Source organism: Apus apus, chromosome 1 (assembly GCF_020740795.1).
Source record: "Apus apus isolate bApuApu2 chromosome 1, bApuApu2.pri.cur, whole genome shotgun sequence".
Classification (NCBI taxonomy): domain Eukaryota; kingdom Metazoa; phylum Chordata; class Aves; order Apodiformes; family Apodidae; genus Apus; species Apus apus.
Window position 1 is genome coordinate 21,679,091 of NC_067282.1, and position 13,311 is coordinate 21,692,401.

At 42.3% G+C, this 13,311-nt stretch overlaps 1 protein-coding gene across 2 annotated transcripts in view; it reads right to left on the reverse strand.

The window, feature by feature from the left end:
* The window catches only part of FLT1 (fms related receptor tyrosine kinase 1), a 108,820-nt gene that overhangs the window by 47,101 nt on the left and 48,408 nt on the right, over window positions 1-13,311 (reverse strand). For both annotated transcript variants that reach the window (XM_051615622.1, XM_051615631.1), the window contains exons 11-12: window positions 9,177-9,291; window positions 562-670 (exon numbers count right to left, since the gene is read on the reverse strand). In XM_051615622.1, coding sequence (XP_051471582.1) covers window positions 562-670; window positions 9,177-9,291 — 224 coding nt within the window. The remainder of the gene's footprint in view (window positions 1-561; window positions 671-9,176; window positions 9,292-13,311) is intronic.

Sequence of the window (13,311 nt, forward strand, 5' to 3'; positions counted from 1 at the left end):
CTAGGGAGCAAAATTCTGTAATTTACACCCTGCCACTTTTCTACCTACTATTTGCTATAATCCCTGAGAGCTGTGAGAGGCTGCCCAGGCACCCCAGGTATCCCTTCTTAGGCACCATGCTGCCTATGGATGCTGGCACTGCTCTGGGCTGTGAGACCTTCAGAAGGATGAAGTTGTAGACACTGTCAGTGTCACACACAAAACTGGCTTACTAGTGTATGAGAATACAGGGAAGTTTCATGTATGGAATGATTGCAGAATGTAGGTGATTTAAAAGGGGGAATTACAGGTTGCTGTATTTGTGAGCAATTTGTGTCGTGGTGGGATACTTGACAGTCATTCAAGTCGTTTGGTCATTCACCAAATCTGGTGTCCTTCTTAGAAATCCAGACCAGCTGCTGTGAAAAGCCCTTCCAGGATCACCCAAAAGCACAGTGTGAGATTACAGGTACATACATTAAACAAGTCTCAAACTGTGATATACGAAACAGCCACAACAGTCTAACAGTTATAATCCCAGGACCAGGAAACAAGTTTGGCTCTAGTGGGAACTAATCTTACCTGTTACAATAAAGCTGACATTTCTTTCGGCTTTTCCCACCTTATTGGATGCCACACAGCTGTAGATTCCAGAAGATTTGGCTTCAGCTACAACGAGAGTGCTAGCAGTCTGTGAAAAAAAGAATAGGTTTAGCTCTTCTTGGATCAGGAACTCAATCAAAGCTTCCCTTCTCCTTAAGTCACTGTTGACAGTCCTATGATTGAGCGGTGAGCACCACTGGGGTTAATTAAAGGAGATACCACCCTATGCAGCTTTGAAAACTGTGGAAGAATAACAGAAAACAAGCTCCTTGTGAGACCCTTACTATTATCAGAGCCATCATAACAAAAAAATCTTTTAATGCATCTTTCAGGTTGATTCATCTCTTGCTGCTCATGTAATGATAAGCTACAAAACATGAAATGTGACACAAAGTGGTTCACCTGAGGAGTTGAGCAGCCTGTAGGGCAGTGAGGCTGCAAAGGGAATATATGAGGAATGCCTCAGGCACTTGGATAATACTGGAAAAAAAAACAGTTCCTTTTGGCACTAAATAAATTTTATTTATCTTTCATTTTCTAAAGTGTCAGCTGAGAAAAGACAGGGACAAAAGAGAGGTTTACTCATTCTCTTTTGGAATATTTCCTCTTCTTGGACTTAAAATTTTTATTATTAAATAATAATATGTTTGGTTTCTTTATGTTATATTGTATCACTTCAGAGGGTTCAGCACACTAAGCACTTTCACATAGTGATATGATGTGCAAGATGAGATCTTGGAAGGTCGAGGAATAACAAGACCCGATGGGCCTTTAGAAAAATAAAAAATCATTGTGACTATAAGACTTAAGCCCTCACGGTGGTGGAAACCATGGTCTAATGCTTGGGTAGAAAGTGACAGAAGAAAGTCGTGCAGAAACAACTGAGACATCCTCCTGATATGGCGCTGAGACATGAGGCAGGCACATGGAGTTCAGAAGGGGGATGTGTTCTCACATACAGCTCATTAGCTTAAATTTCTGTCTTTCTGTCTCCATTTTACTTCTTCTGTAAACCACATGTTGGCTGGAGTTACAGACAGAGCTGGGACAGTGACGAAAGGAAATTGTGTGGCCGTGGAATCCGGTTGTTTGGAATTGGCTTTCCTAAAAACCTTCAAAACTATTTTCGTGGAATTAATACATTCTTTTAAGTCTGCCTGATTGCTGGAGTCCAGACACAAGCACAGAGGGTGGGTCAGTCATAAATAAGGACCAGCTATCTAAATTTCTACATAAACAGTGGCTGAATATTTGCACTGCTTTTATGTATCTTACTTAGAGACTTCATGGCTATCCCCAAACTCCTTGCTGAACCCCTAAATAATACAGATCTTCTGGTTTCCCAAAACATTCCTTAGTGGGAAGAATCAATTACTTTTCCTGCTATTCAAACAAACACAGTGGAGTCCAGTTGTTTGATTTTGGCTTACTTGTCTTAGAAAACTGGCCTATGCAAATTCAAGACGGCAAATGATGTTAAGAGCACCTCTGCCCTGCTAAGATGTCTCAGCAGTCAGCTTCTTTCTAACCTGCCTTTTCGGCTTTGCTGTGAGATGAAAGAAGCTCAGTAATACCTGATAGATAATTACAACTCTTAAAAAAATCATCCTGTTTTGCTGACCTTTACAAATTCCTAATTATAAAGTGTAGGTCCAGCCCTCTCTATACTTTGTCATTCTCTTTGAATTCCTTCCAGTTTTTAAACATAATTTCCTAAAGTGTGGACACAGGGCCCAGAGGTAGGATTCCTGCAGCTGTTTTATCAGCACTAACTCAGAATAGAAGGAAGTCCCATCACATCTGCCAGAAGGCTAATGTGGGTTGCTAAACACTTGTTTCTGCCATCCCAGACTTTCCACAAGATTAGCCTTTTTTACATTAGTTGGCATTACCTCATAGCAAGTTTATCCAGGTAGTAACAGTGACCTAAAGAGCACAGTGAAGGAGAATGAAGCTTTCAATCCCTGACTGTAGGGCATGTGTCTTTATCCTACTACATCAAAACCAGAGCATTTATGAATCTGAAAAATTCATGTCAATTATTCCTCCCACAATTAGTCCAATGGTTTGGAAAATGTTTGTAATATCAAACTATAATTTGTCCTGACATTATCAGGTCTTAGTTTTCAATAAAAAACTGCATTCTATCTGAATTTTACTCCTCCAGCCTATGATGTGATTATTTTGTTACACTGGAGATGGCACATACAGTTACACAGTATGACTGCAGTTATTGACCAATGTGGTTATAGATTATGCCTTTTCTTGCATATTAAATGACTCTAGAGAACATTCTTCAGCACCAAAATTCATTTATTTAAACTGAATACTTTTCCCCAGCACTGTTTTGGTTTTGACCAACTTTCACTGTCCCATATACTCCTTCAGCACAGGCAGAGGATTGTTCCCAACAGGCAACTTCCATGCAACCAGTGTCTTGGAGGGCAAGGGAGATTAATATTACGAACACAGGCCTTAGTGCCAGAGAGCAGTCATTGGTATGTTTACTTGATTAAGACAAAGAAAGTAAGACTTGACTTTGCAACAGAATGGAATATTTTAGAGACAATATGTCTCTGCATAAATCTTTTAGCTTATAAATTAGACATAAGGATAAGATAGCATCTCTTTAAATAGTTTGTGAGCCCTCCAGTGGTGCAGTCTGTGTTCTGCATTGTGGATGCCAGCCAAAGCCCACCAGAGAAGTAGTGTGTACAAAACTAAGCCTGGCACTTGTTGCTTATTGAGTAATTATGGCTAAATGAGTTCATGCTGCATGGTTCCTCTATACAGCTATTGCTGCAAAAGGAGCAAGAGAAAATGTTTCCATAGCCTTGTATTGTCTGGCTTTGCAACAGAGAGTTTCCAAACCTGAATTTTCACCCATGTTATATAGAGAAAGTTTGAATCCGGTTGCTGTTACAAGACAGAACAGGGCCAACCCTTCTTGGCATGCTGGACATCTTGAGCATCATCTGTCCACAAACCCCATTAACTACCAAAGCCTTGATCTTTTATTCCTCCTTTCTTCACTCATCATCTCAGCTGAAGCACTACGACACAGGCTCACCTCAGAGCCTGGGGCCAGGGAAGTAAATGACATTCTGCTGCTGCTTCTGCCTGCAAATTAAAGAGGTATTAAGCAGAAACCCTGAGGGGTGGAAGAGGAAATTACGGGCTTGTTTGTGGTGGAAGCTGATGATGAAAAGATTGGGGGGGTGAAAGAGATGGCAAAACAACTGGTATGATCGTTGTGCTTGGAGCCAGGGTAGGCTGGTCTCTCCCCCAGAGTCTGCTTGAATTTCTATTTTCTCAGAGCAGCTTAGATAGAGAATTCCCATGGCTTCAGCTCATGGCAGAGAAGCAAGAAGAGGTTCCAGAAAACAGTTGGTAACTTGTCTCTTCCTGGCTCCTAGAAGGCCTGTGCAGACACAGGTGTAAACATGCTCCATCCAGAGATATGCTAACTTCACTAAATGGCCCATACATTTAAAAACCAAAATATTGTACTTTCAGCATTGATCAGGTTAGTGCAAATCTGCCAAATACTGTTGATTCTCTCCTAGTTATGCTTTTGAGAAAACATACTGTTAAAAAAAAAAAAAATTAAAATACGCACTTCTCACTCTTCCCCGGAGTTATCTTTGGCTAAAGGAAAATTATTTAGGAAGACTCATGTTGAAATATTGGCAGCATGCCATTGGACTGGCCTGCTTATGCCAAAGACATATGATCTACATGCCTTGTGTGTTGGCAAGGAGCATCAGTGCAAAACATCTGGACAACACACTTCACCTTCAGGACTGCTACAGAAAAAACACCAAATTATCTTCAACAGCAGGACAGAAATACACACAGGAGGGCACTCTCTTCCCCCTGGGGTCAGACAGGCAAATCATTGCTGTTCAGCAAGCACAGCTGTGGTTTCCCTCTGCATCACATGCTGTCCCTCTCAAAAAGGCCGAGAACGAACACACACAGCCAACAAGTGAGGAGATCAGCTGTTCCACGGGCACCCCATCCTTCTCCCCAGGGCCATCAGGAGAGGGAGGCAACGCCTGATTATCACCTCCCTTCTGCATGGAGGGAGAGGATCAATTTCAGTAGCCTGAGGGAGCTGCAGCTCAGCAGAGGCAGGTGCCAAGTTCTGCTGGTTTTAATCTCACCAAGGACTTGGCTCGGCTGGCACCTCCCAGAGATCTGTTTAAAAGTGTTGACAGAGACTCTAGTAGCACTCAGGAAGGCTCCGGGAGAAGTTACAATGTGCTGAAAGAGAGGCAAGTCACACTCCCACTGCTATCTTTAGCCTGTCCTCCTAAGAAGATCTCATTGTCTGTCCAGCTGTCTGCCAGCCTGTCCAGCTGTCTATCAGTATCCTCTCCTTCCCCATGCCCTCAGTAAGTTTTTAATCTGTTGCCCAACTTCAGCCAAACTCGAGAGACAATTCAAAGTTCATAAGATCTCATACATTCATGAAAACCAGCTGTTGGGTAAAGGAGAAAGATCAAAATGAGTGTTGCTGTAGTGAGCTGAACAGCTTTCTCTTCTGCTTTGGGTTCCAGATGGACAATCAGCACACATGTACTTGGCCAGACACCTGGCATGTGTTAGGACTGAGAACAGATAGAACACATGCTTCCTTGTCTCATCAGTAATCAGGGGACATGGAAGAGAGCTAGAGGTTTAAGGCTTGGCACAGAAGATGCAGGAGAGATGGACCCATCCTGTTTTGCGTGGTCACACCTTATGTCCAAGAAGGAGTGACTCTTCTGACTACCTTGTACTCCTCTTTTATGTTGGACCATCACAGTTTTTAATACTACCCACAGTAAGCACATGCCAGGTTGAGTCAAGAGTGAGCCTAGGTTTGGTCTTGCACAATCTTGTTACAGTCATTACTTTCCATTTTCCCTGAAGTCAAGCAGCTTTGTCACTCACGAGGGATGGGACCGTTAAATCTTGTGTCATAAGGTATGTATGCAGTGGAAAACAAGGCCATACATATATATCTATATATGCATACACATAGGAATGATAAGCCACAATTTAATGCATTACTGCTCTTTATACACAGTTCCAGGAGGCATGCACTGTGACACAGACCCAGCTTTCATGGTACCTGTTATTGTCAGTGGGACCTGAACATTTGCTAGCAGCAGAGGGATGGGACAGACAGGGACCTTCTCTTCACTTCAAGCTCTCAAGAAGGTAGATTATTTCCCAAAAACAGGGACAAAAAGTCTTACTTCCTCCAACTCTTCCTTGTACTCAACTGCCCATCTACTGTCTCCTTCCCTTGGATTTATCATCCCTTCTTCTTGGCCAATACTTCTACTTATCTCTCGCATCAACTCACCTTCTTAGCACTCTTCTGCGCATTCTCCTTGCCCAGGATCTTTTCCCACCTCTTCTGCAGCTCCCTGTCCCTGTACTGACTCCTTTCAAAGCTGATGACGAACACTGAGACAAACCCACTGCGTTGGGTTTTAGCAGCTGAATGAAAGGATAGTGTCTGTGACTTGTTTACATGATAAGCCTAAGAATAGCCCAACTTTGTAGGAAGTTACTGGAACGTCCAGCAAATTGAGAATGAAAACTTTGGGAGGGGAAATCAAATAACCTCAAGGGTAGTCTTGTGATTAAGTATTCTGGCTTACGTTACAAAGTTCTTCCATGATACCACTCCAGTTTCTCAGTATCTGTTTAGAGAAGCTTCCACGGAAATGTAACTAAAACACTGTTGTTGTCACTGTTTCTCTATCACCAGAAGAATAATGTAGCACAGGCTTCCTGCACTACTTTAACCATACAGACACAGGGTTTGAGGTTTTTCAAACTTTAAAAATATACTTGTGGATACCTTGATAACCACAGATAAACAATCAATCAGCCTACTACAACGAAAAGCCAAACTGGAGATACTCAGATGTTGCACATACAGGAAACAGGTGGGACTGGCACAATGTCTTTAAGCAAGGTGAAAGCAGCTACCTTGATCACCATTAGAAACCTTTTGACCATTCCTTGTTCATCTCTTCCCTTGATTACAATAATCTCAACCAGTGGTAACGCCCACTCCTCCTTTCTTGCTAACTCAAATGTGCAACATTTTGAGTGTCTTCATCCATTTCCTACTGCTTTGTCTCTTACGTCTTCGTTGTTTCCATTGAACTTTGAGCTTGTTTTTACCATGTGTGCTATGCTTGGACGTGGAAGTGGGGTAGACAATGTTTAGATAGCAGGACTCCATTGATGCGGAAGTGCCTCAGAGAGCTGTTCATGGCTGTTTGCAGTCACAGAACTGCTCACAGTACCAGTCTGTTGGAGCCAGACACTTGTGATGACCTGCTGCATTCACTGAGCTCAGTGCTATTAAGAGTCTTACAATATCCCAGCAGATGGGGAAGGGTTTTGTCTGAACTGTGTCCCTTTGAGTTTGCTCTGGGAGACCAAGAATGACTCTTGGACTGCAAAGAGTGAAAAGCTATAGACTCCCATGAAAAAAGATAAACAAATCCTGGATGCTCTAGAGCAGCTGTGTGTGCAGAAGTCATGAAACTCACAACTTGGCCAGGAACCCAGACTTAGAGGGCATTTTCTCCTTACAATAGCAAAACAGCTGTGCTTGAAAAGCTACTGAAAGAGCAGCAGAAGTGAAGAAACCTTAGAAAAGCTGTGAAAAAGCTGAGCAAAGTGATTGTTTCACTAACTTCCCCTTCCCCATTAAGACCAGGAGGAATAAAGTAATGCAAGGTAGACCTTTTTTAGTTGAACTAAACAGCATGAAGACAAGGAATACCTAGGAGAACCACTAAGTTTCACTGCAAAACTTGCCAGGTAACACATGCAGACACCAACCCTTGGTTAACTTCTGGGCACATTTTTTAAAAAGGGGCTACTTGCCAAAGACTTCAAACAAAACCTGCAGCTCTGCTGCAAGGACCCATTATTAGCACCTTCCTCCAGGGAGGAATTTATTTGCTGTTGACTGGAAGTTGTTTTGACATTCCAGCCACTCCTCTTCCGCTGTCTTCAAAATGCATGGCACACAAGGAGAATGAGGTCTGGTCATTAGACAGCTCCTTCTGCACCCTGTGAGCAGGTAAGACTTCAGCCATAGCATGGCTAGATGCCTTCTGGAAAATAACTGGTTCTCATCATCTTTTGTTCATCATTCCCCCTTCGGAATAGACTACGTCTTCCCGTGCCTCAAATGATTTCCCTTTCCTCCTTCAAATCCCTCCTTATGTCTCATTTTTCATGTGGTTTCCCACGATAATCTCCCCTAGGAAGCTGTTTGCTCCCATCTTTGCCTTGATCTTTAAGCACATAGAGGTGGCCAGCTAAATAGAGCAAATGCCTCACTGGGATCCAGCCTGTTCCCATGTGCTGGAATGGTGCCATGAACACCTGTGGTGCTTTCTAAATAATACAGCAGCAGGAGAAAATGCAGTCCCAGGCCTGATTCATGGCAAAGCCCTATTTATTCTGCGGTGTGTGAAAGCACCTTAACATGAGGGTTATTACACTTTATATCCATTTTCACCTGCAGAAGACTGAAGGCCACCATCAAGGAAAGGAGATCTATATCCCTAGTGCCCTTAGAATTACAAAAAGCATTTCAGTGTCCTTAGAAATGACAGGCCTAGAACACAGAAGGCTTTAAAATTTATAGTCTCTTGAGCTGCTACTTCCACAAACCAAACTAGCTCAGGAAACCATATGCTGTGACAGTGGCATGGTGCTGTACATCTTCACTTGAGCTCCTCCACAGCACAGACTACCCAGCCACACCAAATCAGTCTCAAGTCTAAGCCAGGGAAGTGCAGTTCATCTAGAGCATCCTTTAGTAAAACATCTTGATTTGAAGGTGTTAACAGATGGACAATCCTCCGTGGCCCTTGGCAAGTCAACCTCATTGGTTTTCTCTCCCACATTAGACACCAACAGATGACAGGCCTATCCATCCTTCAGAAGTGCCTGCATCTCCCCATGGCCCCAAAAGGCATGACTAACTAGGACTAGACACCTAACATCTATATGGTTAATGCCACTGGGATAAATCCCACCATGCTGCTTCTGACCACAATCTCTTTTAAACCTTGCTTCTGTAATCTGGATTCATTTGGCCCTTCAAATTTTTGCAAAGAAAAAAGGGCTGGTCATCTAACAATATAGGAACACATCTGTGAATGAAGTCTCTAATGAGAGTGAATTGTTTAATTCTCATAGGAAAAACAACAGGAAATTGTGCAATGTCACAAAATGAAGCAAAGATGGCCTGGAACCCTGCCCCTGTGCTCCTGAGGTGCCCCAGGATACTACAGAACAGCTCTAAGAGAGCCAATAGGGTGAATCCCACTGATATATTTTTTTAGCATGTCACTTACCTTAATATGACTGCATGCAGAAGTGAGTACATCTCTACATCTCAGCAGATAAATACCAAGTACTGAAGTTATTTGTATGTATGCAGCTCTTCAAATCTAAATAATATAAAAATGCTCTCTTCTTCACTGCTACCTCAATAGCATCTTGCAGTGCCTTTTCAACACTTGTCACACAGAAAGGTTATCTGTTCCAAGGAATCATACCTTATTTTTGCCCTCTATTACAGCTGTTCGCTCAGTGATGCTCTGGATCCTGTTTCCTATGTTGCTGCCAGGTTTCAGGATGAAAGATCCACTGGTGTAAGAGCAAAAGCCATTCCTGAAGACAACAAAAATTGAAGTTTTACTGATTTAGTGATAGACTCAATCATTTAACACATAAGACAAAACAATTCTGGTGAAGACATTGATCAGTCAGGGCAACTCCAGGTGCTGTGATGACCAGGCAAGTATGGTTACTTTTCATAAAATCTCGAGGATTTGGAGCCTCATGATTTGATCCACTTCCACAGCCCCCCCCCCCAGAATATTAGCTTTCTGGAGTCAGTGTTAACATTCAACCCATTGTGGACAGGGAGGTCAGACTTTACAATCTGAGCCTAGTCACAGGGTTGTGCAAGACCAACATTCCATTTCCAAAAGCTGCTGTTTTCACCCATTGTCATGGTTCAGCTTTGACTTCAAACATGAGCTTGTAATATTTCCAGTATGAAATTCAAGACAAGCCATATTTGTTTCAAGATCCACTCCAAAACACACTGGATGCTGTTTCACTACATGCAGGTTCTTTTTGTCGTCACAAAAAATGATGCAAGTTCTCATTTCTGAACGTTTGCTTTAGTTGAGTCTAGAGAGTGGCGAAATATCAATAATAGGACTCAATGATTACAAGACACACAGTAAAAATAACCTTAAGCCTGCAAATTCAAAAAACAAAGTTAAACAAAACTATATTTAATTGCTAAAAGGATTTAAATGCTCATTTAATTGGGAAAAAAAAATCAAACTCATGTTAACATATCAAAACCTCAGAGAAAAAAAAATGGTTTTCCTTTATGCAACAAATTGGCTTCTAGTCAGAACATTCAGGTGTGGTCATGGTAGAGCTAAGTTTTTTCCCAAAGCCTAATTTGGTACACATGGAAATAAACACATTGGAATGCTTCTTAAAATGCTATCTGTCCCTGATCTTCTCTGAAGGTATCTAGTTTTGCTTTTCATCCAAAATTTTGTTGTTTGTTCAATTCCAGCTTCAACAGTAGAGTTTAACCCTTCAGCAGGGTCAAGCTCTTTCAAATACAGCATGTTCCTCTGATCTTCCATGGATTTGAAAGATAACTACTGTAGTATCTGCAATCAAATAGTTCTGACCTGTATATCAGTTGTTTGGAGAAATGACCTTTAAAGCCCAGTGACTGGATAATGATACGTGATGCAATCCTGACCAAAGGATGAGGTTTATTTCTCCTCAGCTAACTGTGCAGTTTGCTTAAACTTTTGTGTTGTTTATAATATCAATGGTACACTAACTATAAGTGCTTGCTTTTAATCACTCAGCTTTGCGTCAAACCAGCCACTGTCTTAGCAGATATTACAGCTTAAAGAAATGATGACATGTAAACTAGCTTGGACTGTAATCATTAGCACAGATATATGATTGTCTGCCCAAATTTCTTAACATGCCTTGAGAGGCTTAGTGAGCTGACAAAGCCAAAAAACAGGAGCAGGCCATGGTCATCCATGCATGGAGTGAGGACAGGGAGCAACAGCATGGCAAGAAAGCCCTACCTACACAAACATTTCTTCCAGATTCTGGTTTAACAGCCAACTTCTAATACATGATTGTTAGGGCCAGGGTGGATGAAAAACAGGTGCATTAAGACAACTGATGCATTCAGGTGGCAGAAAACGGCTAACAGTAGTTCAGAAAGGTAGATGCCTTTTACTTTGCACATATAATGCTTTAAGAAGTCTGGTTCTGTAACAAGTCTAGAACACAGAAGACATGGCAATGTTGCTAAGCTGACAAAATTTCCATGCCACAGCAGACACCAGAACTTGTGTTATGATGCCAGAACTGTAGGTGCACAAACAGACAGTATCAAAGGCACATCCTCATGACTGGATATTCAGGCAATCCGTACAGGAAGACGGAGATGCCAAGATCTCTCACCTGTACTAAAAAAGTAGTGTTTAATTTTATATTTTTTTTTCCGGGAAGAATAGATTTATGCTTCTCTGTTACAATGTTGCAAATTTGTGCTCTTTACTATAAAAGCCCTTACAGACACACACATTTTGGTAAAAGACAGAAAGTATAACAGATATTCAGAAAAGGTTTGTGCATCTCTGAAAGGCAGCTCCAATCTCCTGTCTTGCAGTTCTGGAGCCTCCAGACTTAGTTATTATTATATCCTCCCTCATAATTCCTTGAAAAAGAGAATATATATTTAGGTTGCAATGGCTTAGGGATGAGGACAGCGTTATGTCTTTGTTGATGCTTAGCACAATGGGGTGCTGATTACTCATTAATGCCATAATACAAACCACCGTCATAATTACAATAACATCACAATAAGAAGAAAAACACATGTAAAACACTAAATGAAATATTAGCCCTGAAGGCACATATGTGAACTTTACTGTCTTCACATACCATATTATCTCCAAACTGCTGATTGCAATGTTAGTGCAATTACAGTAGAAAATTGAATATGCTTAATAGCTTTTGTCCATGCTCTTAATAAAAAATGAGTCATAATCAAGCTGAGAATACATTATCTAACAGCCCACAGTACACAGCAGGAGTTGTGAGTCCTGTCATACATGCCACTTCCGCTGGATCAGCAAACATTTACAAATCAGTTGCATGGCAGCTGCCAAGCAAAGTCCTGGACAAGACTCAGACTCATCCCTTTGGATGCAGAACCAGATGCTTTCTCTCCTCAGCTGCCAAATGCTCTCACTTTAACCTCAAATATATTAACACAGCTTAGGGCCAGAGAACCGCCTCCAGTCTCCTGAGTTGGTTACTTAGGCTAGTACTCAGTCATCCTTCCTCTTGCTGCTGCCAGCGGTGCCACATTAAGCCACTGCTTAAGCCAGCAGCATCAGGTAGAGATGAGGAAGCGGCAAATGTGAGTAATTAGGTTCTGACTTCAGCTTGTAGCAGCAGACATTTTGTAACAGAAAGAGAAAAGGCTCAGCTGAACTTAGATGTAGTCATCAAATCAAATGTTTGTGTTAAGTACAGATGCTTGGAAAGAAAGAAGGCAAAACGAAAATATGAAAATCTACTCTGGCTGGGACCAAAATACACAATCATATTCCCGTTAATTCAAGTAATGTTTCATTGCAGGTGTCCCCAGATAACATCAGCTACATATTTTTGTGTTTTACAAAGAAATTACATTACTTCAAACTATCTGCTTGGTAAAACAGCCAAGGTATTTTTGGCAAGAACTGTCTGTGTTTGCAGGGAAATCCCCCTGAATTTTGAGTATCTGCATCTTATTCCAGATACCTCTGGAGCACATGGATTCCTGAAATGTTTTGTTGTGGGATGAGCCTCATTTGCTTTACATCTTCAGGAAAGCTTACAGCTGGGTTACCATCAGGTTAATAAAAAAGCACAGTGTGCACAGAGATTGACAAACAAGCTAATATCTGCCAGCAGGTTTCTAAGCACTTCTTACACCTGTTTCCCTGCAGATCCCTTCACCTCCCTACTCTGTGGGTGTGATACGTGCATTTAGACAGCCTACATAATAAATGCGAAGGAGGCGTGTGTACAAATACATGCTTATAAACACTTTGCAATCTCAGAGCAAGGCAGTCAGACTCCATTGCTTCTGAGCACCAGGAGAAGCTGAGCAGCCAGCTTTCTCACCCCCTGAGCAGCTTCTTCCATCTGCCTGCATGCCTGCTCACACGCGCTTTGCACACACACACACCCCCCACGCACACGGCACGCTGCGCCCTTTGTGCCGACAGCCCGAGAAATAGGCTATTCCTTTGCAAAAAACAGAAGCTGTTAGATCTCCTGTGGGTTTTGAGAGAAGCCCAGTGCTGGGGGAAGGAGGGGTGAGGGCAGCTCTGCTGGCACTGGGGGCTGGAGGAAGCCAGCAGCACGCGCTGCCTGCCTGCTGCCTGCAGTGCGGGCGAGCTCCATCACAGACATCCCTGCCACCCTTAGACTTTGGAATTTACACTTCTTTAGAAGGGCTGGGAGAGGTTTATGCAGCCAGAAGTGAGTTCAGCTTTATAAAAGGTCTGTGATGTGCAGAGCTGGCACCAGTGGGGGCCCAAGAGAAGTGGCCTGGGGGAGGGGAACCAGCCC